Genomic DNA, 24360 nt, shown 5'->3' on the forward strand with positions numbered 1-24360 from the left:
GTAAAATGGGGCTAATCACAGCGTCTCCTTCACAATGTTGTTGTAGTGAGTAAATGGAACAATAAATGAAATGGCACGTAGTAGGCCCTCTAGAAGCATTGACACTCAATGTCATAAACTCAGAATTATCCCTTTGTCAGTTCTAAATGATCTGGCAACCTTTTTAGCCTTCTAGATGGCAGCGAAGAAACAGATTGATTCTTTATGACCTCAGTTGCTTTGTTTTTGCCTTCTTTTTAAGTTTGGCCATTTGGAAGCAGAGCCCATCATAAATACTAACCTTTTTAAAAATCATCTTCAGCAACCAATATGGGAAATGGAATTCTTCCTTGCACAGCTGTCTCTTGTTTGGCTAATTTACTAGATTAAAGAAGGAGTCTTAATGAGAAAAACAGCTCTTAGTGTTTGAGGTATAGGGTGCGAATATCAGAATTTGAAACAGCATTGAGATTGAGCAATAAATTTTTGTTGTATACCAAAAATGTATGTTTTCAATTAAAAGATTATGGGACAAAGAATCACAAGACCCATCCCAGCTCTTCCTCCATCTCAGTCACTTTGAGCAAGAATGTAACCTCTCTGAGCCGTATTTCAGCCTATGGAATCTAGTTTGTTGTTTTTTGTTTTTGTTTTTGTTTTTGTTTTTGTTTGCCTGAGATGATCATCTAAGCCATCCAGTGTTCACTTCCCATAAAGGGTGTCGCATGCTCAGCTAATCCTACTTGGGCCTGAATTCTGATTTTGTCATTTATCCATTGTGTGATCTTGAGCAAGTTGTTTAACCTCTCTGTGCTCCAGTTTCCTCTGCAAAAAAATGAGAATAACATTCTGCTTCATAGAGTTATCATGAAAATTAAATGAGAAGTGATCAAAATGAGTGCCTAACATATAGTAAGCATACATAAAATGTTAGCTATTGCTTTTATTATTTTATTGGCTGTCTTTAGAGGAGAAACTGACAAAAAAAGAAAGTATAATCTGAAATCTTGGTGTTTGGATTTTTACATTTTATGAACCAAATTTACCAAACTAACCACTTAGGAAATAAAGACATCAAATACACTGTCTTTTAATTTCTACACGTATAATTTCCCTAACCTACAATTCATCAACTACTACTTTCCCCTCTGATTTCTGAATAGGAAAATCATGGTTCTTATCACTATATGGTATAAGTTAAATCCCACCAACATTTCACTTGGGTAACCACATGTTTAACAAATTCTGTCTACTTCATATGGAGACTTTGCCCCTGGAACAGAATATCTCAAACATGAATGTGCATGTGAGTCACATGGGAATCTTGTTAACATGCAGATTGTGATTCACCAGTTCTGGAGGCAGAAATCCCACATTTCTAACAAACTCCCAGGAGATGCTGATGCTGCAGGTCCTTGGACTACACTTTGAGTAACAGGGCTGTAGATATTCACAAGCCATTTGAGCGTGGAGGAGGCAGGGGGCACACCTGGCCTAAGTAGGGATCAAGCAGGTTGGAGAGAGGCAGGCCTGCAGGAACTCACTGCCAGAGCCCCTCTCCAGCCCCAGCCTCGCCAACTCTAATTTAAGAAATTAAAATATTTAAGGGGAAAATAACAGGAAGGTATGGAAAAGACAGTCAAAACCCTACCTGCTTCTCTTCATTTTCCTAAACTGTTAAAAAAAAAAATCATAGAATAGATTACACCAAGCAATTTGACCCATCTGCAGTTCTGAATTATCTTCCACAAGACAGGCAGGTAGAAGACAATTTAATTCTCCCCTCTCTGCTGTTGGGACTGTATCAGTGAGGTATAGGTGCTAAAACAGACCCTCCTAGGGGAGCATTACATACCCTGCATGTACTTACGTCATGCCACTAAGGCCCATTTCACAAAATATGTTTTTGGTGTATTTAAAAGTATTCTGAGGACCCGAAAATATCCCAAAAGCACCTGCTCTCAAGCAGTTCTCACCTGTGTAAAAATCTCACCTGCTATTATAACCAAGAACAAGATAGCTGTGCATGCTGTGGCAGTGCTTCTATTCCTGAACCAAAGAAAAAAACCAAACTTTTCCAGATTGAAATGTCTCTTCCCTAAATGACTCTCTGTCATGATCTTGATCCTATTTATTTTTTTACACATAAAAATTGAAAATTAGTCTCACCTGGGTACCAAAAAAAGTGGGAAATTGTAGTGCAATTCTATGAAAACCCAGAGGGGGACCTATATGTTACTCTGCTAACACTAGCATTTATTTGTGTGGATTTTGTTAATCCCTGAGTGTAATCTGTTGGAAGAATATGGGTGTTTTGCTGCCAAGTACTGAGACTTTCACAGGGTGGTGTATAACATTGATCTAATTACCCAAGTCATATTGTCTTTTATTTGAGAAATTATAAATCTCAAGTTTTTATTTTTGTCCACAAGTCATACCCTAGTCCTAGTTTCCAAAGTCAGAAAAGATTCACTTGTATTTTCTACCTTGAAAAGGGTTATTTCATGTTTGGGAACATAAAATGGGGCGAGTCTCATAAAGATATCTTGGGTTTTTTTGAAAAATGTGGGTTCAGACTGGCATCAAGAATAAACATTATGCTCTGAACTTTTGCACAGGAGAAATCTAATCCTAGCAGTAAACATCTGTTCCCTTTTATGTGCATTTGTGGCTCGTTAATATGAATGTTTCTGCAACCACTGTAGCTTTTCTAATATCCTAAATGGAATCTCTGTGGCCTTTAGAGTAATTACCTCAAAGTTTGAGTCATCCAACCTAAGGACTCTGTGATTAAATCCGGTATGAATTATGGAAAATCAAATGACCATTCCTGGGGGAGGATTCCATTGTGTCCTCCGGAAAGTATTTTCCCAGTGCTCAGGGCCTCTGGTCAGTGCTCAGCAGTCAGCTTGTTCCGATGTGGTTAAATAATTTTAAGATGTTGCCTATGAACCTGGTCACTGCCATGCTTTCATGCAGCCAAATGGAACTTACAGCGTGGTCTTTGAACATGTGTTATTTTGTTTTGCTTTTTAGTTTTGTTTCAGGTTACACTTCAGATGAATAAGCATCCCCTATAAATGTTATAAACACAAACTTTAAAATTGTTTTAATGGTTTTCACTTATCAAAAGATTATCAATCACTGTAGTTTCTAGTTTCAGAGTAATTATTTGAGGTTTCTGAAGTCGTGATGATTGTTTTTCATTAGGATAGTGATTGCCTAATGGAATATACAGGAAAACCAGAGAAGTGGGAGCAGCCAGATAAGGAAAAGGTTTGTTTATCTCCTAGCAGCTCCCAAATCTCACCCACTTAATGGACTGATAATCCCTGCCAATGAAATAAGAGAAGGCCTCTGTGATAGCAAACTTAAATTCACCTGCATACGGGGACAGAAAAGTCCAGTCTCAACAAGATAGAAAATTAATAGGCAGGTGCTCAGTAAAAGAAAGACAAAACCATTTAGCAATGAAAGGCAGCCTACTTGAACAAAGCAGCTAATTTTGCAAGACTTTGCCTAAAAGAAGATATTCTGAAGGCATAGTTTATGTAACTGGACAAAGGTTGAACATGGGCCTCAGCAGACCTTATTGATAAAGTCTCAGGAATGAAGCAGCAGAGTTCTTCTTGAGATGAGTACACCCTGATTAGGGATATCAAAACACGTGATCTGAGTTAGATAAAATAATGTATGAAAAGTACTTTTGGATGCTATCTGGCATGTAGTCAGTGTTCAATTGATAGTAATTTTAATTTATGGAGCCCGGTCTATGTAGCCTGACTTAAATAAATGCTCAATAAATTTGAGCTATCACTAACAGTATTATGATTATGCCCTTCAGCTACCTTGTACACAATAATGAATATGGTTCCCTCCCTATCTCATCCTCTCTATCCTCAATTCCCTTAGGAGCCAGTCGCCAGGAAGACACACCCTCCCCAGCTATGGCCCATGCCTCCATGAGTCTAACAATGACCAGAATATTTCACTCCATTTTGCAGACTTAAATTGTTGAGAATACCAAAATAGGATCTGTTCACACTCTCAAGAGCTATCTAAGTCTTCATTTGGGGAACACTAACATACACCAACAAGAGCTCAGAAATGATCATGATTGCATGAGCTTAGAATAAATAAGAAATGTATTTTAAAGGAAAAAGAACTCACCACAGACTGGAATAGTAAGGGAAAGCTGTGTGGATAGGACTGAAACTGAGCTGGGAGAGTCCAGAATGTTCGTGTAAATTGAGAGAAAGGGGAAGCATGAGAATAGATCCTACAGGCTCCTTCCCACCAGTTGAGAATTGTGGATTTGGTCTCTGTAATTACTAGTAGTAAAAAAAAGGCAGGGGAGGTCGGGGGAAACACTTTGAACACTTACTGTATTTCTGCACAAGGCTAGACTTTGTCCATGTGTTGGCTCATGTATTCTTCACATCAACACTGTGAGGGCTTGACACCAATGCTGTGAGGTCCTGGAACCTATAACCCTTCCATAGCAATTATTGAATGTAGTAACAGCAAATTTCCTTTAGAAACAGCCAGCAATTTAACTTTTCACTATTTTGGAGACATCTCTCCTTCCTTGTCCAAATATTCCAAATTTACAAGTCTCATGGCATCAACTGGGGCAGAGTTCCTGCAGAGACCTACATAAATGGAAGCAAGCAGGCTCTGCAGCTTCAGGCTACTGTTAAAGGTTCCCAGGCCGGACAAAGCCACCTGGGTAGATTCAGAGGCACTGGGAAACACAAGCCAGGAGCCTGCCCTCTGGTGACCAGCTCACCCCATTCCAGATGTTAGTGGACTAACAGATTAAGTCAGTGTTTCAGAGGTCTTGGAAAGATGGCCTTGAGATACCAGCTCCGGCATCCGATACAAATGCCAAAGTAAAAACACGGTTGGTTTACACAGCCTGAGGACAAGGAATAATAAAGCCATCTAGCTGCCCTTTCTGTCTTCCCTGTTCGCAGAGCTTGTCTAAGGCTATGCTACAGTATCTGCTGATGGCTGAGCTGCCTTTTGTTGCAGAACTTTGATACTAACCAGTTATGACTGACTCTGCCTTGCATAGAGCACATTATGGCTCAGTAAATAGAAATTCCTAAATAAATAAAAAACTGTATGTGTTCTGTTCAGTTTCAGGGGTATTTTGATCTGTTCTTATTATGTTCAATTATTTCCAAATAATATTTCTTGAGGTCCCATCATGTTATAGCATTGTGCTTAAAGCTGTGGAGATTAAGAGATGGACACATTGATTAGAGTCCAATAAGAGGGAAAAGGGTGCATGTACCATTCACATGCAAGGAGGACATGGTAAGTTCTTGCCTTATAGAAGAGACAGAGACAAATATGGATAATTCAGGAGAGAGATTCAAAGAGGTAGAGCAATTTGCCCCAAACCACGGCTAATACATGTCATAGTCAGAATTTGAACCTTGGCAAGCAGAGCCCATATTCTTACCCACTATCTTTTCCTGCCTCTGAAAAGCAAAATAGGTTTCATTTTCACCAGCAGTTCTGGGAGAACAATCCTATTGGTTGTCCATGTTGAACTGCTTGTAATGATGAGTCCTCCTAGCAGACCAGTGGCTTTTGGATAAGAAAGTGGGCATGAATTATGTGCGTGGGAAATAGTTTTGTCTTTGCAAAGTTACTGGATTATGTGCCTAGGAAACAGTTTTCTCTTTGCAAAGTTATGAGAGGACAATAAATATTACTTTGGATATTGTGCTGGCCACCATGAGTGTTAAGAAAATTATATACATGTATGTAAATGGATATATCACAAGGTAAAAGGTAGCACGTGGAGGAGGGAGATACATGGGAAGTGGGATGGAAGTTTGGAGGATGGATGGATTGCTTCAGGAAAGCTTAAATGATGAACTAGACCTTGAAGGTTGAGTAAGGATCAAATTGGTGTCTTCATTATTATGTTATTTGAGCTACCAAGCTAATCAAGCCAGATATAATGATGGTCAGGCAAACCTAACAGGAAATGCTCACTTCACCAAAATTCCTCTCCCATTTGCCTTGCACAGAATCTAGGAATCCAATTTTAGAGATACATTCCTTGGGCCATGGCCCAGTGCTTTCCAGACATCCTCTTTAAAACACAACTTCTGCTATGAGGTGACTCATCCCAGGTTCTTAGCCATTAATATAGTGGTATGGAGTCATTTATCAAACTCTTTTTTGAGGGGGGTGCCCTTTAAAAATCATGTTTAGAGGAGAAGAGTTTGAAGAGTAAGGCAAGGGAAGAAAAAGTCATGTGGATACATAAGTGAAGAACTTACACTTAGTGCATGCTTACAATGTGCAGGACACTGTTCCAAGAACTTTTAATATATAAACCTGTTTGGTCATCAAAACAATAGTATATTCCCATTTTACAGAAAACCCACATCTCTAAAGTTCCAGAAGCAACTTATTTATTATTATTATTATTATTATTTGCCTCTCTAATGACCACCTCTCATGAGGCTACCAAGAAATATAAGGGATGAGCCATTCCTTCAAATGGCTTCTGGACTAGGTCAAAGTTTACAGTCCTTGGCAACCAGAAGCAACTTTAACTGAACTATAGAAGGTCAGATCAGGTTTTAGAGTCAGAAGACCTGGGTTTGAGTCCAGGTCCATCATGTACATCCATGTCACTTTCTAAACTCCACACATGTAAAATAGGGATGATAATTCTATCCATATCCCCACCCCCATACAAATTTGCCAAACACCTATTATTCATAAGGCTCTTTTGCAAGTGCTAGAGACACAGTAATGACCACAACAGTGCTCATCCCTGTTTCTGTCGTGCTTACATTTCCAGTGAGGACAGACAAAATAGTTCCCGTTGGTGACAAGTATGATGAAGAACCTAAAGTAAAATGATAGAGAGAAAATGGTTGGGGAGCTGGTCAGGAAAGCTCTCTCTCAAACCTCAATGACAGGGAGCTGGTGATATAAGGATTTGGACAGGGTCACTCCAGGCATAGGAAAGAGCTTCTGCAAGATGCTGCGGTGGGAATGGGCTTCCCATGTTAGAGGCAGCCCATGTGGCTGGAGGATAGAGAGAAGGGGGCAGAGCCATGGGTGAGGAGCTCAGCCAGAGGGAGACTCAGTGGGGCCTTGAGGCCACTGTAAGGCCTGAAGATTTTATTCTAATATTGATGGGAAGTCATCAGATTATTTCAAGCACCAGAGAAATACACTCTTATTTATACTTTTAAATGCTCACTCTGGCTGCTCTGTGGAAAGTGGATTGTAAGTGGCTGAGAGCAAAAGCAAGGAGACTTGTTATGAATATAAATGAGTAATGGGAAAATTAAATGAGGTAGTAAGTACAATTTCTAAAGAACTTTCGAAGCACACATAAAACAATAGCTATTAATAGGTCATTTACTACGCATCAAACTAAGGGCAATAAGGAGAACATATCAGTTAATAGCACAAAAGGCAAAGAAGAGCAGGTGAAGTGTTCTCTTAATTTTAGGTTCCTTGTCAATCAAGAAGTATATGTTCCCTGGATGTTTGTGAAGATAAAGTGTCTAGCTCAGTTCCTGGATCATAGTAAATGCTCAACCAAACATTACTCTCCTGTCCTGCATGATTCTAAAAAACATCAGTTGAGGCGTCTATACTGTGAGAATTCAGCAAGGCTAAACCTTATGGGTGGAAGTAAAAAAACTAAAATGGAAATTAGAGGCTTCCTACCTAATAGTCTGATGCTACACAATGATAATTCTACACACTCTCTGGGTTTACAAAGCACGTTTTACACACACACCCCTAATGCAGAATATGGTTTGCCGTCAGTCTCAGTACCTAATATGAATGGCCTTTTAATGCAAGCTAAACTCTTGCAATGAGTGCCATGAAATCCCAGCCTACACAGCTTACCCTTTCTGACCACTTTGTCATAATCCTATTTCCTTTGCTTTAGCTCTTTTCTAAGGTATCAGCTCGCTCTTGTGTCCTGAAATACTTGAATATTTTAATCTAATTCTCCTTTTTTGATGGACAGATTTATTTTCTATCATCTTTAATGAAATTTCCAGAGATAGGATGTAAGTAGTTATGTTAATGAAATTTATGTTTGTTTCTCTTCTGCAAAAGAACCCTTTGGATCAGTGTTGTGTCAATCAAAGCCATCAGAATGATGGTCATCGAATGCAAACCTAATCATTCAAGTCTAAACTCCCTTGAGACACACAAACCAAAGGAGTTCACACGTCCCTATCTAGTTATTATTTTCTTTTGTTCTACTTATTTTTAATTCATCATAACTAATTACATTGGTTAATTGTGTTGATGTCTAGAATGGGAAGTATTGAAAGTCATATGTTAACTGGGATTCATTAAGAGTAAACGGTTCATGATTTATGTGAATAACAAATTATGATCATTTCTAGAATGCTCCCTTTTTTAAAAAAAATTACTTCTACTACTGTGTGCATTGTGCCCCAGATAATGCTCAGAACAACAGGCTTTTATTTTTAATTTTTTATTTATTTCAATAGGTTTTTTGGGAACATGTGGTGTTTGGTTTCATGAATAAGTTCTTCTGTGGTGATTTCTGAGATTTTGGTGCACCCATCGCCCGAGCAGTGTACACTGTACCCAGTGTGTAGTCTTTTATCTCTTACCACCCTGACCCTTTCTGAAGTCCCCAAAGTCCAATGTATCATTCTTATGTCTTTGCATCCTCATAGCTTAGTACCCATATGTGAGTGAACACATATGATGTTTGGTTTTCCATTCCTGAGTTACTTCACTTAGAATAATAGTCTCCACTTCCATCCAGGTTGCTATGAATGTCATTATTTCATTCTGTTTTATGTCTGAGTAGTATTCCATATATATATATATATATATATAATATATATATATATATATATATATCACATTCTCTTTATCCATGAGTTGATTGATGGGCATTTTTTGGGCTGGTTCTGTATTTCTGCAATTGCAATTTGTGCTGTTATAAATGTGTGTGCAAATGTCTTTTTCATATAATGACTTCTTTTTCTCTGGGTAGATACCTAGCAATGGGATTGGTGGATCAAACGGTAGACCTACTTTTAGTTCATTAAGGAATCTCCACACTGTTTTCCATAGTGACAACAGGCTTTTTGAGTAAATACTTATTTACATCCATACCTGCAATCTACAAGATAATATCTAATTAACACCTAACTTTTAAGGCTTCACTCAGTAGACCTCAAAACAATGGATGAATTTTTGAATGATAATGAAAATTTACTCTGAGGTTGTGTAAAACACTGGAGTCTGAGGAAACCACAGACTTATTCAAAACCTGTCACTAATTTATTTTCTTACCTTAAATTTATCTTAACCCTGTGGATCTCAAACTCTGTTGGCTATCGCAATCACCTGGAGAACTTGATAGCTCTATGCATGCCCTCACCCTATCCAACTTCAAAAAGTCTGGTCTTCAGTGTTGTTTAGTAGCACCTCAGATGATTGATTCTGATACACATCAAAGTTTGAGAATCACTGACTTAACCTTTTGGGATGTTAATCTTCCTAAAAAGAAATATCCCATTTGTGTGAGTTTTGAAGGAACAAAAGGAGATAGGCGTTAGACATAGGAAACTACTAAAGACCATCATTGCCAACCACAGGTATGTGGAGGTAACTTGTAGGTCTCACCAACAACAGTATATCCAGTAGGTAGAATTTCAGGACCCCAGTGTCATGGGTGTCTCATCCCTCCTTGGGAATGGAATAGGGATTACATGTTGCCCCGCTGTTCTTGCTAGGATAAAAATCAAGAATCCTCCTTAAATAAATTCCTCTTGAGCTTTCTCATGACCCAATCGGGACTTCTCAGTCTCCAGGTTTCCCAGCAGTGCCCCAACCAATAAACCTGCCAATTAAGCAACTGAATATCATTATTGCGAATGTAATTACAGACAGTAATTATGAGCTTGTAAATGCCTCCCATGAATGAAGCCCTTTTCCCAAACCATCTCGGCTGCTTTTCTTTGGAAAATGGAAAGCAATCCTATCCCTTGCCTCACCCCAAGTGTAGCCTTCCTTGCTTACAAGAAACCCCCTTCTTGCTGACCCAAGGGACATGCTAAGCAAGCTTTAATAGGCTGTGCTTTAAGGGGAAATGTCCTCTTGGAGTGGAGCCCCTTTCAGCATGTCTCAGCCAAGCCTAGTTTCCCTAGGGAGTAATGACTACCCAGTTTGGCTGTATTTCTTAATTTCTGTGGGGTCAAGGGAATTAATGCCAAATTTTAGGAATTTCTATGGAAAAATCAAATCTTAAAGCCTTTTTCAAATAGTTTGAGAACTTTAACATTATTTACATTAAGCTTTGCGAGATGCAATTTGCTGAGGATTTAGAGTCTCTGAAAATAAAGCAGGCACCATAAAAACATGCATGGTGAGAAGACTTTTCATGTCTGTGGAAATAATATCAATCTCGTTGGGCCCAGAATTAACCCCTGCCCTCAGTAACTTTATATTTAGCACATGAAAACCTCAAGCCCTTATGGATAATGGTACTTGAATGAGTTACACATGGATATGTTTAGCTCGAAATGCAATACAATCTTTCAAGATCTCAATCTGTTGTTGCCTTTTAATGGATAGTGAGAATAAGTGCCTGTAATTGCACCAGTAGCTAGCACAGTCGAAAGTGGTAGAAGTCCACAGCTTTTTGATTTACCATGCAATGAATAATGCCATGTAAACTCTGAAAAGGAAGAATCTATGTTTATATAATGTACCCCATACAATGCTTAGCACAGCCCTTTGCATAGAATGAATTTTCAGAGCTCTTCTCTGAATAAGATCAAATGTTACACCCCAAAGTTAGCACAGTGTACAATTTTTAAAAGGAGACTTATTGCTTATTGGCCAAATTAAGCTATTTCAAGCCACAGCATTTCCATTTACTATGACAAAGGAATCATGTGTTGATGATTACTTTGTTACTATTGTTTATGGTTTTCTCCTGGAGTAAGAATACAGTGTGCATGGGCATTGGAATTTTCTCGTAGTAACATGAAAACCCAGAAGGGTAAATGCAACTTTCCAAAGTGACTGAGTAATTTACACTTTTAGAGAAACCATCCTAACCAACATTAGCTGAAGACATCTGGTAGCTTTCGAGAGGGTGCTTATGAAAACCTAAAGCATTTTTAACCCTCATGTTAAATAATTTAAAATTCACTTTAAATATTTGAAAGTCAGCTTAAAATTCACTGTGCTATGCACAGGTCAGGATAGACATGTCTCTCTAAGCCCCAGGGATATGGGTATCCATGGTCTTCTGGTCATTTCAGTGTTAAAAAAAATTCACATATAAATTTGTGAATTATGATCACTTTAAAGAGACCATATAAACTCTGAAAAGGAGGACTGACATATTTATGTTATATTTTTTCTAATTTTGACAAACAGTAACTTAAGAATTTCTGAAAATATGGATGACCAGATGGATTATGTTTTTTTTATGTGTACAACATGCATACAAATATGTGTGTGTGTGTGTGTGTATATATTAGCTTGCTCATTTTTGCTCTCTATATCCATGTACAGTAAAGATATTTAAGGAAGTAAAATTTGCCACCAGGGAAGGTTAGTGTCAGAAATTTTTCATCATATCATTACATTTTTTCCCATTTTCTATAAGCCAAACCCTCAAGTCCCTATAAATTGAATAGAAAAAATATATATAATATACATAAATAATTAACCAGCTGCACTCCAACCAAAGACTTTAAGTTCATCATTCTATCATTAGGGCTCTTAATTTGTCCCACAGCTAAAGCACTATCTGCTTTCCTTCATCGGTTCTTATTGCCAACTTGGGACTATATTGAAGCCCTTTACAAAACTTCTATTTGTAAGATCCCCTTCTTTTTTTTTTTTTTTTTTTTTTCTTTTTTGTAGGCCATCAGAGGTAGAAGGTGGTAAAAACAGAGTTGCCACTCTCGGTGTGGCCACGTGAGCACGTCCCATTTAAGTAACAGGGTGTCCCTCAGGTCAGCTTGTGATAAAACCCAAGTCAAACAAGGCTGAATCCTGGGTGTTTTATGTCCTAAGGATCTGAAAAGTGTTCACGGCCAGCCCTGACCCTCAAGACCTCAAATGGTCATCTAAGCAGTAACATAAATTGGTGTGTAAACTTGCTCCTGGGCCATTGCTGTGGAAGTGGGACTGGCGAAAGTACAGCCTTGCCATGCGAGAACTAATGTCTTTCTAGGCATTTAAAATAAGGGGGAATGTGTTGATTACTCCGACAGGCAATCCAACTGCAGTGGCTAAATGCCCAAGGCTGACAAATTCTGCATCTTATCACTACCGTCAAGTGGCGTGTGAATCCTGTAAGCCCCAAAAGAATTGAGACACAACTTGCCTTCCAAAACTCTGCATCTCAGCAAAATCTTGACAATGCCAACAGCTCGTCATCTCGTGTTTTTCAACCCTTTAGAAAATGGCCTTACAGCCTGGGACAAACCGAAGCACTGTCCAGACCGAGAACACGACTGGAAGCTAGTAGGAATGTCTGAAGCCTGTCTACATAGGAAGAGCCATTCAGAGAGGCGCAGCACATTGAAAAATGAACAGTCGTCGCCACATCTCATCCAGGCCACTTGGACTAGCTCAATATTCCATCTGGACCATGATGATGTGAACGACCAGAGTGTCTCGAGTGCCCAGACCTTCCAAACGGAGGAGAAGAAATGTAAAGGTAACCAGATTTTTATTAGCCCATTATCATGTGTTACAACAAGAAAAAAAAAAAAAAACCGTGTTGTAACTGTGTACTGCATCTCCATTTCTCTTCCAATGTATGGCGTCCCATGTTTTCTCCAACTGTTCTTTTACTGGGCGTCATTTTCTTCAAATATTCTTTTTAAAGTAAATAAATAAGTGGAATCCAAAGAAAGCAGCTTGTTTTGGATTCACGTTGTGCTGGGACACTTGGGGTGACGACATTTTTACTTCTCTAATTAGTAGAGGGGTTAGTTTTGGCTTTAATTCCATTTTTGGGTCTGAGTTGAAACAGGCATCGCTGTATTTTTATGACGTCTTGCTTTACAGTGTGTCTGTGCATATGTACATTTCTTTTCGCAATTGTGCCAGTAGCTAATGGGATCTCAATGCCCACCTTTAACCTAGACAAGTCATGCTCAAATGAGAGGTTTTAAGTTGTTGTCTTCTACTCATTAAATCCTTGTGTCATCATCCTGAAAGGAGAGATTATGGTGTTAGGAGGTTGTCACCTCATAAGGCAAAAAAAAACATTAAACTGGCCTAAGTTCCTGATTGCATTAGATTTAACTGTTCTTTACCTCAGGTCGCCTCCGCCCTGACAGATGTCTTCGTCCTGATCGCTTTATTGTCTTAGGGCTCCCCAAAATCTTTGCTTCTTAAATCAATTTGTGTCTTTCAATGTCCAAGAGACCAATTTGTATCTTTAAATGCCTAAGTTCATTTAATTTCCCATTCTTTTTCAGCTTAGTGGGCTTTTTTTTTTTTTTTTTTTTTTAAGGAGGGTCTATTTAGTTTTTCTTTATGGATTGTGACTCATGGTAAAGTTTAAAATTGTGTTTTGAAAATCTCGTAATCATATCCCAACATATAATAATGAAAGTTTACAAAGACTCCCATTTACAAGCCCTGAAGGACTTACACAGCTGTTCTACTTTGAACATATACACATGATTATATTTATCCTTCATACAAAAGAACTGGTCTTTTAGGTTTTCTGAAAATACTTTGAAAGCTCCTAGGAACTACCAGTTTACCTGGGAAATGGAGTGTTTCAGTTGGAAATAGAGTTAATCAAAAGTAATAGTGAAATAGTGTTATGAGCTCTGATTTGAGGGCAGTCAAAACTATACATGTCCCTTTGGAAAGGTTTCTATTTGGACTCTCTTATATATATAATTGAGGAGATCTGAGAAATTGAAAGGGCTATTTAGAAAAAAAGCAAAATAAAGTTTTTCAAAGGAGTCAGGATGTAGGACGTGTGTGTGTGCGCGCGTGCACGTGTGTGCATGCACAAAATGCATTTGTTTGCAATACAATTGAGATTTAGTCTTAGCATATGTGACCAGATTGTATCTCCAAATTATATGGGCTGGCACTAAAACCATGTCAGTTTACAGTGAAATGCCAACAGATAACTCTAGCATCCTTGTGATCTAATAATGTCATAAACCCAATTTAATTCACTCACAATTGATACCCATATTCATTCACTTATTTATTCATAGAGTCCATCTATGTCTCTATCATTTAAAATAAACCTTGGCCTTACATATCTAGTTTCCAACACCACACATTTCAGTTTGTTGGCCATCTTAAAAGCAAAAGGAAACAGTCTCTGTTTGGATACAAGATGCTTAGTAGAGTGGTTAAGACCACAAATATTTTAGACTGATCTATTTGAGCTAGAATCCTAGCCTTTCTACTTTCTGTGCTTGACCAAACTTATAAGATTAATACAATTAAATAAGATGATGTATTTAAGCATTTAGCAACGTACCTGACTTATAGTGCTCTCTGAATAGCAGCTGTCATTATTGTTGTCATCATTATTATTAGCTATGCATCATTAAGTCATAAAAATACCTTGAATCATGCTGTGAGCCTGGTAAGGAATGAAGCAAGAGGAGACTTTCAGATGGATGTGGGGTGGGGCATGAGGTTTCAGGGAGGTTAGAGTGGATAATTCATTTTGCATTCATTCAACTCTTTTTCACTGAAAGTCAGAGATGTAATAAGAGAATATAATTAAATTATTAAAGTCCTTCCTCAAGATTCTAATATTAACAGGAAAACAACTAAAATAAGTCTCCCATGTTTTCCAGAGTAACCACCAGGGTTCACCTTGACATAGTCATGAGGCAATGCCTTGGTTCAGCATGAAAATGCCACCAGAAAACCTATGTTATCATGGTCCAAGAAACTTACTTATAAACTAAATATCATTCATTCAGAATGGGCACATGTATTGAGTGAGGCAGCAGTGAGTCCAGGACAGCAACAAGATTATACAGTCTTTCCTTATAGAGCTGGTTCTCCATCTGCTCTGCTTGTCAGCTCTGTATAGTTACTATGAAGAGAGTTCTATTTTGATGTTCATCCATGTTGAGCATTTATTTCCTAGATGGCTGTCTATCCCACGCTTGACATCTCAGTCTTGGGCTAGTAATCCATGCATTCACTCATCTGTGTTTATCGAGTGCCTGTATACAGGATATTGTCCTTGATGTCCAAGCATAAGAAAATGGCAGCAGGGCCAAAAAAACATCCAACTAGCCCTATTCCAAGGACCCCATGTAGAAATGATACGAACAAAATAGTCCTGAGGATACAAAAGTTAATTCTGCACAACAGGATCCAAAGAACAAATTGACTCCTTGAAGCTATGCAGTGAGCCCATCTGCCAGATCAGTCACCTAGCCAGGCTAGAGCAGTGCACTTCTAAGCGTGGTTTGGGGACTGGGACCTTTCTGTGAAGTGGTTATTACCATTTCTATTGATGCAAATACAGAAACTGAGAGTAAGCTTTAGGAACTTTTATAGCAGTTTGACGTTGCCACTGGCATCCAAATGCATCCAAATGCATGATCAGTGAATTCGTCTCACTGAACAGGATATAGACAATTGGATGTTGTCAAACTTGCCTGGTCAGTCACGTGTGGCTTGAACTACGTAAAAGTCTTGTGCAGTAGAACCATATATTGCTCCACAATGGACCAGATTTTTAAAATAGGCTTTCACTTCAAATAGTTTGGGAATCACTGATTTATGTTTGTAGTACTCTTAAATATTGTTTCTTTAGGGGTTTTTGGTAGCTATCTAAGATTTTGTTTGTCATTTTGTTCTGAATACTGCTTTTTTTTTTTTTTTTTTTTTTTTTTGAGACGGAGTCTTGCTCTGTTGCCCAGGATGGAGTGCAGTGGCGCAATCTTGGCTCACTGCAACCTCTACCTCCCAGGTTCAAACAATTCTCCTGCCTCAGCCTCCTGAGTAGCTGAGATTACAAGCATGTACCACCATGCCCAGCTAATTTTGGTATTTTTAGTAGAGACAGGATTTCGCCATGTTGGCCAGGCAGGTCTCAAACTCCTGACCTCAGCTGATCCACCCACCTCGGCCTCCCAAAGTGGTGGGATTACAGGCTTGAGCCACTGTGCCCAGCCTTACTGCTTTTATTTTAACCTGCATATACCTATGCTTCTGTCTGCTATAGGCATCCTAAGTGAATTAATTGGTACCACATTTAATTAGAATGAGAGCTCTGAAGCCCCTACATTCTGTTGCAGAGCCCACAAGTTGAATCTGCTGGAGTATCAGAGGCTATTTTAACCAGGAGCAAGTGACCCATTCCCTTCTGCAACTCACCCCACCCACCCACACCCGCTCGTTCCATGCCACACTTCCTTGGCACTTTAATCACAATTTGAACTGATTGCTCAGCCATAAGGACCACATCCTACTCCTTGTCCTCCTCCTGCCTTCCCAGTCTGAGATGATATATCCAGTGCTACTGAAAGTGTAGGAGTACCCACCAGTGGCACTAGGAGAACCTGGAGCTTTGTAGAAATAAGAATCTCAGGCCCCACCCAGATTACTGAATCTCTAGAGAGGGGCCCAGCCTTCTATTTTCTTGCCAACCCAGTGCAGGTTCTTAATACCTGGGTATCATGATGTGCTTGAGAATACTCTTAAACTCGTAGCACAGGAAAGGGTCTGCCACCTGGTGGGCACTTGGGAAATGTGCATTTTTTTTTCCCCTTCCTTGAGTGCACGTGGGGAGCCACTTGAGTCCCTCCATTCTTGGTTGGGCCTTTCTTTGGGCCTGGCTTATCTCAGTCGCCAACTGGAAGGTCTGCTTAGTCACTGCCTAATAACAGATCACCCTGGGACTTGAGCCCTTCTGAGAACCCCACGCTGTTTGACTGAGGCCTTGATCCTCCCCTGAATTCTTACAAGGCTTCTCCCCTCTACCCTCTCATGCCCTACTGTACTTCTCACTGGGAACCACAGGGTCCCACCTCCCACAGGATGGGTTCTAGACAGATGCGTGGATCCCTGGAGCTGGACCTAACCAGCCCTGCTGAACCCAGGCAGTCAGGCCTCTATACTTTTATGTCAATCACGGACCTTCCTGAAACCGTGAAACCCAAGGGGAGAAACAAGGCAGGACTCACCCACCTCCCTGGTGGACTCAGAATAAAGGAGAGCAGTCATCAGTGATCTCACGGAAATGTCTCTGTGCTTAACATTTTCAAAACTGATTCTGGAATACCCAGGAAGGCAAGAGGGAATGAGTTAAAATAATTTTAAGAACAAGTTATTTCCTCCCATTATAAAAGCCTATATGTTCATGGTAGAAAAAAAAAAAAAGTCTACAAATTTTTTAAATTGCAAATGGTTTCAAATCAGTTGAAGTTCTATCCCCCAAGGGTAGGCACTGTACATTGTTATTATATTTCAGTCTTTTCTCTGTGCATGTGTATTTTTTATAAACCTGGGATCAGACTAGGCATACCATTTTAACCAGCTTTTAATGCCTAACAATATATCATGAACATTTTCCCATGTCATTAAATATTCTGAGTCCTGACTTTCATTGGCTATAGATTGTTCTTACTTATAGATGTATCATAATTTATGAAACCAGACCTCAAGATTTAGACAAGTTAAAGTAATTTTTTAAACAATATCTTATGTCAGCAAAGGGGAAAACTATTAACTCGTGCTCTTCGTAAAGAAAAAAAATGAATCAAATCAGTGATGACAATTTCAAATGATATACCATTCTCATTTACCAAAATAACAAAGTGTCTTAAAAGTTGGAGACATAAATGCAAGTCATTGTGTGCATTATAATCTTTCATGTTAGACATTCACATTTTCAGCAGATGATTGCTATCTTTGTCCTTAAGTAAAATACAAGGACATCTCCAGGTGAATAAGTATTTTAGAAGGTGGAGGATTGAAAAGCTTGTGCCCTTCCGCCAGTACTATCATCTGCTCCATCCATCTCTGCTCTCCACTCTGCCCCACTCATCATACATCAGGATCTGCAGTCCCAACTGAGAGTGCCAGTGATTCATATACCTCAAGGGCACTCTGGGAACCTTAGCAATCAACATGAGAACAATGGCTGTCTCTCCACTTTTGGCATATGTCAGATAGCTGTGTGATTTGATACTTCAAAGGCAGGGACGAGTACCCCATAAGTATACTGGGGCAGACAGAAATAGAAGATCAAGGGGAAAAAAAGCTACCTGCGAGATGGGAGGGAATTAAAAACAAAAAACTGGAAACAGCAATGTCAAAGGGAAGTAGCTATCAGAAATCCAAGGCCCTGGTTCATCTAACTTCAGTTTTCAGAGATGCAGCATGGAGCAGGGGATAGACCACCCCACGCTTTCCAAGGCCAACTGAACAGTGTCTGTCATGCCGAAAGATGCAGATGTACCCAACCATACCTCTCATCATACTCTGTCCCAGGGAAATACTCACATAGGGCACAAGTCTGTTCAAAAGTGTTCTTTGCATCTTTGTTTTTGTTACTGATAAACTGGAAGCAATATATATGTCTGTCCACTGGGGAATGTTCCAATAAATTGTGGTATATCCAAAGCATTCACTAGAAAAATTAAAAACAGACTTTTTTAAAAGAAATGATTTCAGGAATGCTTAATGAAAGTAAGCCTGCATTAAGAATAGTGTAATCCCACTTATAGCATTAAAAGTCTATATAATTGTGTGTTTACAAATGTGCACAGAAAAAAGTTCCCAGATATACATCAAACTTGTTTCAGTAGATACCTTAAAAAAGAAAAGGGTGGAATAAGAAGGATTAACTCCATATGCAACTGCATTCAAAAATCTTTACAAGAATGTATTAATAAATATTACTGAACGTATTAATGAATAATGATGTGCATAATTTGTTTAATGTTACGATCATACGCTTCACAGTTAGGCGTAAGTTGATTTCTTGCTCTTTAAATCATCAGCTCAGGGAAAATTTTTTAACCTCTGTAACCCTCAGTCCATTTAGTTTTAAACGGGAATAATAGCGAGCTTTCAGATTTGTTGTAAAGATGGAAGATATTTCAATGAAGGATTTAATTTTTTTAAATAAAAAAAAAGGCCAGGTGTGGTGGCTCACACCTGTAATCCCAACACTTTGGGAGGCCGAGGCAGGTAGATCACTGGAGGTCAGGAGTTCAAGACCAGCCTGGCCAACATGATGAAACCCTGTCTCTATTAAAAATACAAAACAAAATTAGCTGGGGATGGTGGCATGTGCCTGTAATCCCAGCTACTCAGGAGACTGAGGCAGGAGGAGCGCTTGAACCCAGGAGGCAGAGGTTGCAGTGAGCTGAGATAGCGCCATTGCACTCCAGCCTGGGTAACAGAGCAAGACTCTGTCTCAAAAAAAAAGAAAAGAAAAAAAGATGAAAGATAATATGTATAAAGCACCCAACATAGTGCCTGGCACTTAGGAGAGACTAAACAATGATAACTCTTCTTAGAATATAAACACACCTCTTAGCCTTGTGCCCACCTCCTCCAGTTTTTGCCACCCTTTCTGACCTTGAAATACATTGAACTATATAAATGAAGGGAAGCAAAACAAAACATCCTGTGCACAGCTCTAGTAGAGGCATAAACAGTTGGAAAAAAAAAAGTCCATAGCAACAACTAAAGTATTTTTTTTTTCAGACTCTTTTAAAATTTAAAACTTTAAATAAGAAATCAAGGGGAAAATGCAGTAGCTGAACTGGAATTCTAACTCAGGCAATCTGGCCCCAGGGTCAGAGCTCTCTACTGTTATAATCCCCTGTAACTCTAAAGGGTAAGAACATTCCAGACCTAAAGGAAAGAATTTGAAACTGTAGAGGAAATACTGCTCTACTGTCAGGTAAAGATTGCAGGGCGGTCAGACCTGCCATGATGGGAGCAGTAGGGGTCAGCATGTATCTACTTACACAGTCCGAGGTCATATTCTGGTGCTGCCACTTACCAGCCGTTGAAACTTGGGCAAGTCGCTTAGTTTGTTTGAGCCTCAGTTTTCTCATCTGTCAAATGTGGACCCTGCCTCATAGAACTGTGGAAAGAAACAAGCTCTTCGATGATATCATGGGACACAGTGGGTGCTCACTACATGGGAGTTATTTTTCTTACAGTGAGCCAGAAAGACTATGAGAACCACGTTGGACATTAGGAATGTAGCATGCCCACGTAAGAATAACCACTAAATTGTGACTGACAGGATTGAAGTTTCTAAAGCCAGGAATATTATGGACGCAGACAGAAGAGATGCAATAGCCAAATCCCGTGACTCTTCCAACAAGTAGTTTTCAGACAAAATCAGATACAAGTGGATGGCTGATGTACCTAGCATAGAAGGTGGAAAGGTATTGTTGGGAGGGTCAGCCTTACAAAGACATCGTAGGTGATCACTGGAATTCAAAGTCTTTTCCTTCCCCAGGACATCTTCTACAAGTTGCCCTGAACGCTTATAATTCTATCACTGCCCTCCTATTGTTGTCTTTCAAAATGCAGACTTACTGGCTGAATATCTTATCAAGTCATTACCTTCTCCAAATGGGTGAATTGGATAAGATTCCTTTTACTTTTGCCAGGGTCCAATAAAGACAATGGAAAGAATGGAACTAGAAGGAGGCCATGAACAGGGTAAGGATAGCAAGGGATAAGAGAGAAAGAAAATAATAATAATAAGGAACAGGACTGCCAAGTAACAAGTAACACTGTGCAGCTTGTCAGGGTGTGAGCAGCACTCACTTCATTGTCAAGGCTCTAAAGACAAACGTCACCTATCTCATTGTTTGTCAAGGGCTGACCCTGAGCATAGGTTTAAACTACAAAGAGTTTCCAGCCAAATCTAGACAAATGTGTGAATGGCGTAATGATCATAGGCTATCAAGACATCCCCAAAGGCCTCACCTTACACAGCTGGCCTGCTGCATGGTATCTTAGGGATGTTGCCCAGCACTTAATAAACACATAGGAGAATGTTTAGGACAGATGACCACTGGTTCTTGGCTTTGACACTCACCAGCTATTTAACCTTGGCTAAATCAATAATTCTCTCCAACAAAGAACGTAGTCAGAGATGAACTGACCACAAAGAAATCAAAGAGATGAATCTGTACTCCGTTTTTAAAGTGGTCCTCCAATATGATAATCGTATTTCCGCTTGTGGGGAAGGCAAGGAAAAATATATTAAATCATTACCAGCCCCCTAAAACAAGATATGATCATCATGAAAACATAGTATCAGTCCCAGGGTAAGTTGGGAAATCAGTTGCCTCAAACCATCTCTTTCAGTGTCCTTACTTCCCTTGAGGACATCTTTTTCCCAGGCACATAGGAGTCTTCGGGCTATCCAAACCCATTTTCAGTTCTCTACTAAGTCTAGGCTTCTTCCTTTTCAGTTTCTGAAAAATTCTCATTTTCCATAAAAAAACTTATTCCCCTGAAGTACTGTTGGTGACCAGTACTGACTTACATCCTTACCTCTCCAGGGCAGGGAGGCTTTGAGTTTTGAGTACCCCCGGAGATGCTGCAACCTCATGCCAAAGGTAGCCTCTGATAGTGGCATTGCAGACTAGGAGGCACATACATGGGGGAACCATATCACCTGTGCTTATGACCTGGCACAGGGCTGGTTTCTCTCTCCAGTTATTTGAGCTGTATTTACAGATTGGTCTTTCAGGTCTTGGCCAGTTCAGCCTTCTTGATTGAACTGGAACAAATATGAGCCTCTATCCACACTGCCAGGGTCCCAGAAATTCAGAACCAGCTGAGCTTTTCAAGTAAGATTAGAGTCAGAAATCCTCCATGGTCCAGAGCTATTCTCCATGGCACTGACCTGACATAGGATTATTGTATATTGTGAACCTCTATCCCCATGACATTTGTCAGTATGGGCTTATACAAGGGACTTGGCTTTATTAAACTGCACTGCCTCTTAAAATACTGAGCTGTGCTGCATATGTGACTGTTTAACTCAATTGTCTATATGATAAAGTCACTTGGCATTTGAGTAAGAATATCATGTGTGGGTTGATGGTTTATTAGTCTAGATTGGAATATTCTATGACTGGCAGATTGTACCCCAACCACCCGTAGTTGCCTCAGACATCTAGTACAGCTGTAAAGGCCATACTATTTTGGTTAAGCCTCAGGACTAATGAAAAGATACATATTCAACTCTTTGTTTGCCTAGTTCTGGAAACAACTTCTTATAATAAGACTAAGATATAAAACTAAAGGTCAAAACTGTGTAAGTAAAAGAAGTTACTGCCCTTTAAGGGAAAAATAATACATGTTAATTTTTGCAGCAATTTCAATTGAATGGGTTTCCAGGGAAACGGGTATCTGCAATGGGTTCATCCCACTTAATATTTATGACAAGACATAGGGAATTTCTTTCATGTTATCTTTTCCTGGTTACACAAGACATGCTCATTCTTAAATTTCCTTTGAAGCGATCATTCTATGCTTGAGTCTTATTTGTTCTCCCAAAAAAAGAAATGAATGCCCATTCTATGATTTTTTAAGAACCTTTGATATCAGGAATATAAGCCTGGTGATCACTACTAAAAAATAAAAGTATGCAAATCAATCTGACTCCCTTTTTTAATGAATCAAAAGCTATTTGTTATTACTTGTTTTATTGAAAATCTGCTTACTTTCTGAGTTGGATTCTGTTTCTAAGAGTTGAAGTGGAAAAATAAAATTGGTGGCAAAGGACCACTAAGTCTTCAAGGTTAAGTAAATTGTATGTTTTCTTGGAAGAGCTCCTAAGGCAGACCTATAAATTTCTTTTTATATTTTGTTTTAATCTCAGGTTTACCAAAAAGTTGTCATAGTGCAAATAATTCCCATACCCTTCACCTGGATTCACCAATTGTTAACATTTTACCATATTTCTTTTCTCATTCTCTGTATGTGTGTGTTTGCTTATATACATATTATTATGCCATTTGCAAACCATTTGAGAGTAAGTTATAAACCTCATGCCCTTTAAACTCTAAATACCTTCTAAAACTAAGGAAATTATCCTAGGAAACCATAGCACAATTATCAGAATTGGGAAGTTTAACATTGATGCATACTATTTTCTAATCCTCAGACTTTCTTTACATTTTACCAGTTATCCTTCCTGCCACTCCCTTGGAGGAGGAGTTGAGGTGAGGACCAGGGCTGGAGAGAGGACTTGTCTCTAAGAGGTTTTCACAGGCTTCGTTCCACTAGACAGGGCTGGGAGAGGCCACCACCAATTGTCCTTTGTACCAATCTTATTTTCTGGTCTGGGATCCAGGCCAGGATCATTCATTTTATTTATTTACTTTTTATCTCTTTAGTCTGCTTCTTCCTCCCACCACCTGTCCAACTTTACTAGAGTATAATGGACAAATAAAACTTGTATGTATTTATCATGTACATAATTATGTTTTGACACATTATACATCTTTAAATGATTAAATCAAGCTAATTAACATATCTATCACCTATATCCTTTTCGCTTTTTGTGGTGAGAACATTTTAGCAATATTAAAGTATACAGTGAGTTATTAAATATAGTCACCATGCTATGCAATAGATCTTCAGAACTTAGACGTCCTGTCTAACTGAAATCATGTACCCTTTGACAAACATCTACCCATTCTACCTACCCTCCCCACTGCAGACCTTAGTTATCACCATTCTACTGTACACTGCTTCGATTTCAGCTTTGTCCATTCCACATACAGGTGAGATCATCCAGTGTTTTTCTTTCTGTGCCTGGCCTGTTTCACTTAGCATAATGTCCTCCAGGTTCATGTTAGTCTGGAACCATTTCACAGTTTTTCTTTGTCATTCATGCCATTGAAGAAATATTTCTTGAAGAAACACAGGCTGATTATTGTGGAAGACAGTGTGGTGATTCCTCAAGGATCTAGATTTGGAAATAGCATTTGACCCAGCCATCCCATTACTGGGGATATACCCAAAGGATTGTAAATCATGCTGCTATAAAGACACATGCACACGTATGTTTATTGTGGCACTATTCACAATAGCAAAGACTTGGAACCACCCCAAGTGCCCATCAGTGATAGACTGGATTAAGAAAATGTGGCACATATACACCGTGGAATACTATGCAGCCATAAAAAAGGATGAGTTCATGTCCTTTTCAGGGACATGGATGAAGCTGGAAACCATCATTCTCAGCAAACTGTCACAAGAACAGAAAACCAAACACCGCATGTTCTCACTCATAGGTGGGAACTGAACAATGAGAACACTTGGACACAGGAAGGAGAACATCACACATCGGGGCCTGTC

General features: G+C 39.2%; 1 protein-coding gene and 1 long non-coding RNA gene across 20 annotated transcripts in view; one reads left to right on the forward strand and one right to left on the reverse strand.

Moving 5' to 3' along the window:
* The window catches only part of THRB (thyroid hormone receptor beta), a 371482-nt gene that overhangs the window by 285027 nt on the left and 62095 nt on the right, over positions 1 to 24360 (forward strand). For all 16 annotated transcript variants that reach the window (XM_050779475.1, XM_050779478.1, XM_050779473.1 and 13 more), the window contains one exon: positions 12452 to 12712. In XM_050779475.1, the coding sequence (XP_050635432.1) occupies positions 12452 to 12712 (261 nt within the window). The remainder of the gene's footprint in view (positions 1 to 12451; positions 12713 to 24360) is intronic.
* LOC126948108 (uncharacterized) overlaps positions 12708 to 24360 on the reverse strand; it is a 119075-nt gene continuing 107422 nt past the window's right edge. For 2 of the 4 annotated variants that reach the window (XR_007723339.1, XR_007723336.1), the window contains 5 exons: positions 20024 to 20107; positions 18511 to 18637; positions 17194 to 17278; positions 14516 to 14620; positions 12708 to 13211 (listed from right to left, as the gene is read on the reverse strand). This is a non-coding gene — a long non-coding RNA (uncharacterized LOC126948108). The remainder of the gene's footprint in view (positions 13212 to 14515; positions 14621 to 17193; positions 17279 to 18510; positions 18638 to 20023; positions 20108 to 24360) is intronic. The other 2 variants (XR_007723337.1, XR_007723338.1) reach the window with 2 other exon arrangements.

Source organism: Macaca thibetana, chromosome 2 (assembly GCF_024542745.1).
Source record: "Macaca thibetana thibetana isolate TM-01 chromosome 2, ASM2454274v1, whole genome shotgun sequence".
Classification (NCBI taxonomy): Eukaryota; Metazoa; Chordata; class Mammalia; order Primates; family Cercopithecidae; genus Macaca; species Macaca thibetana.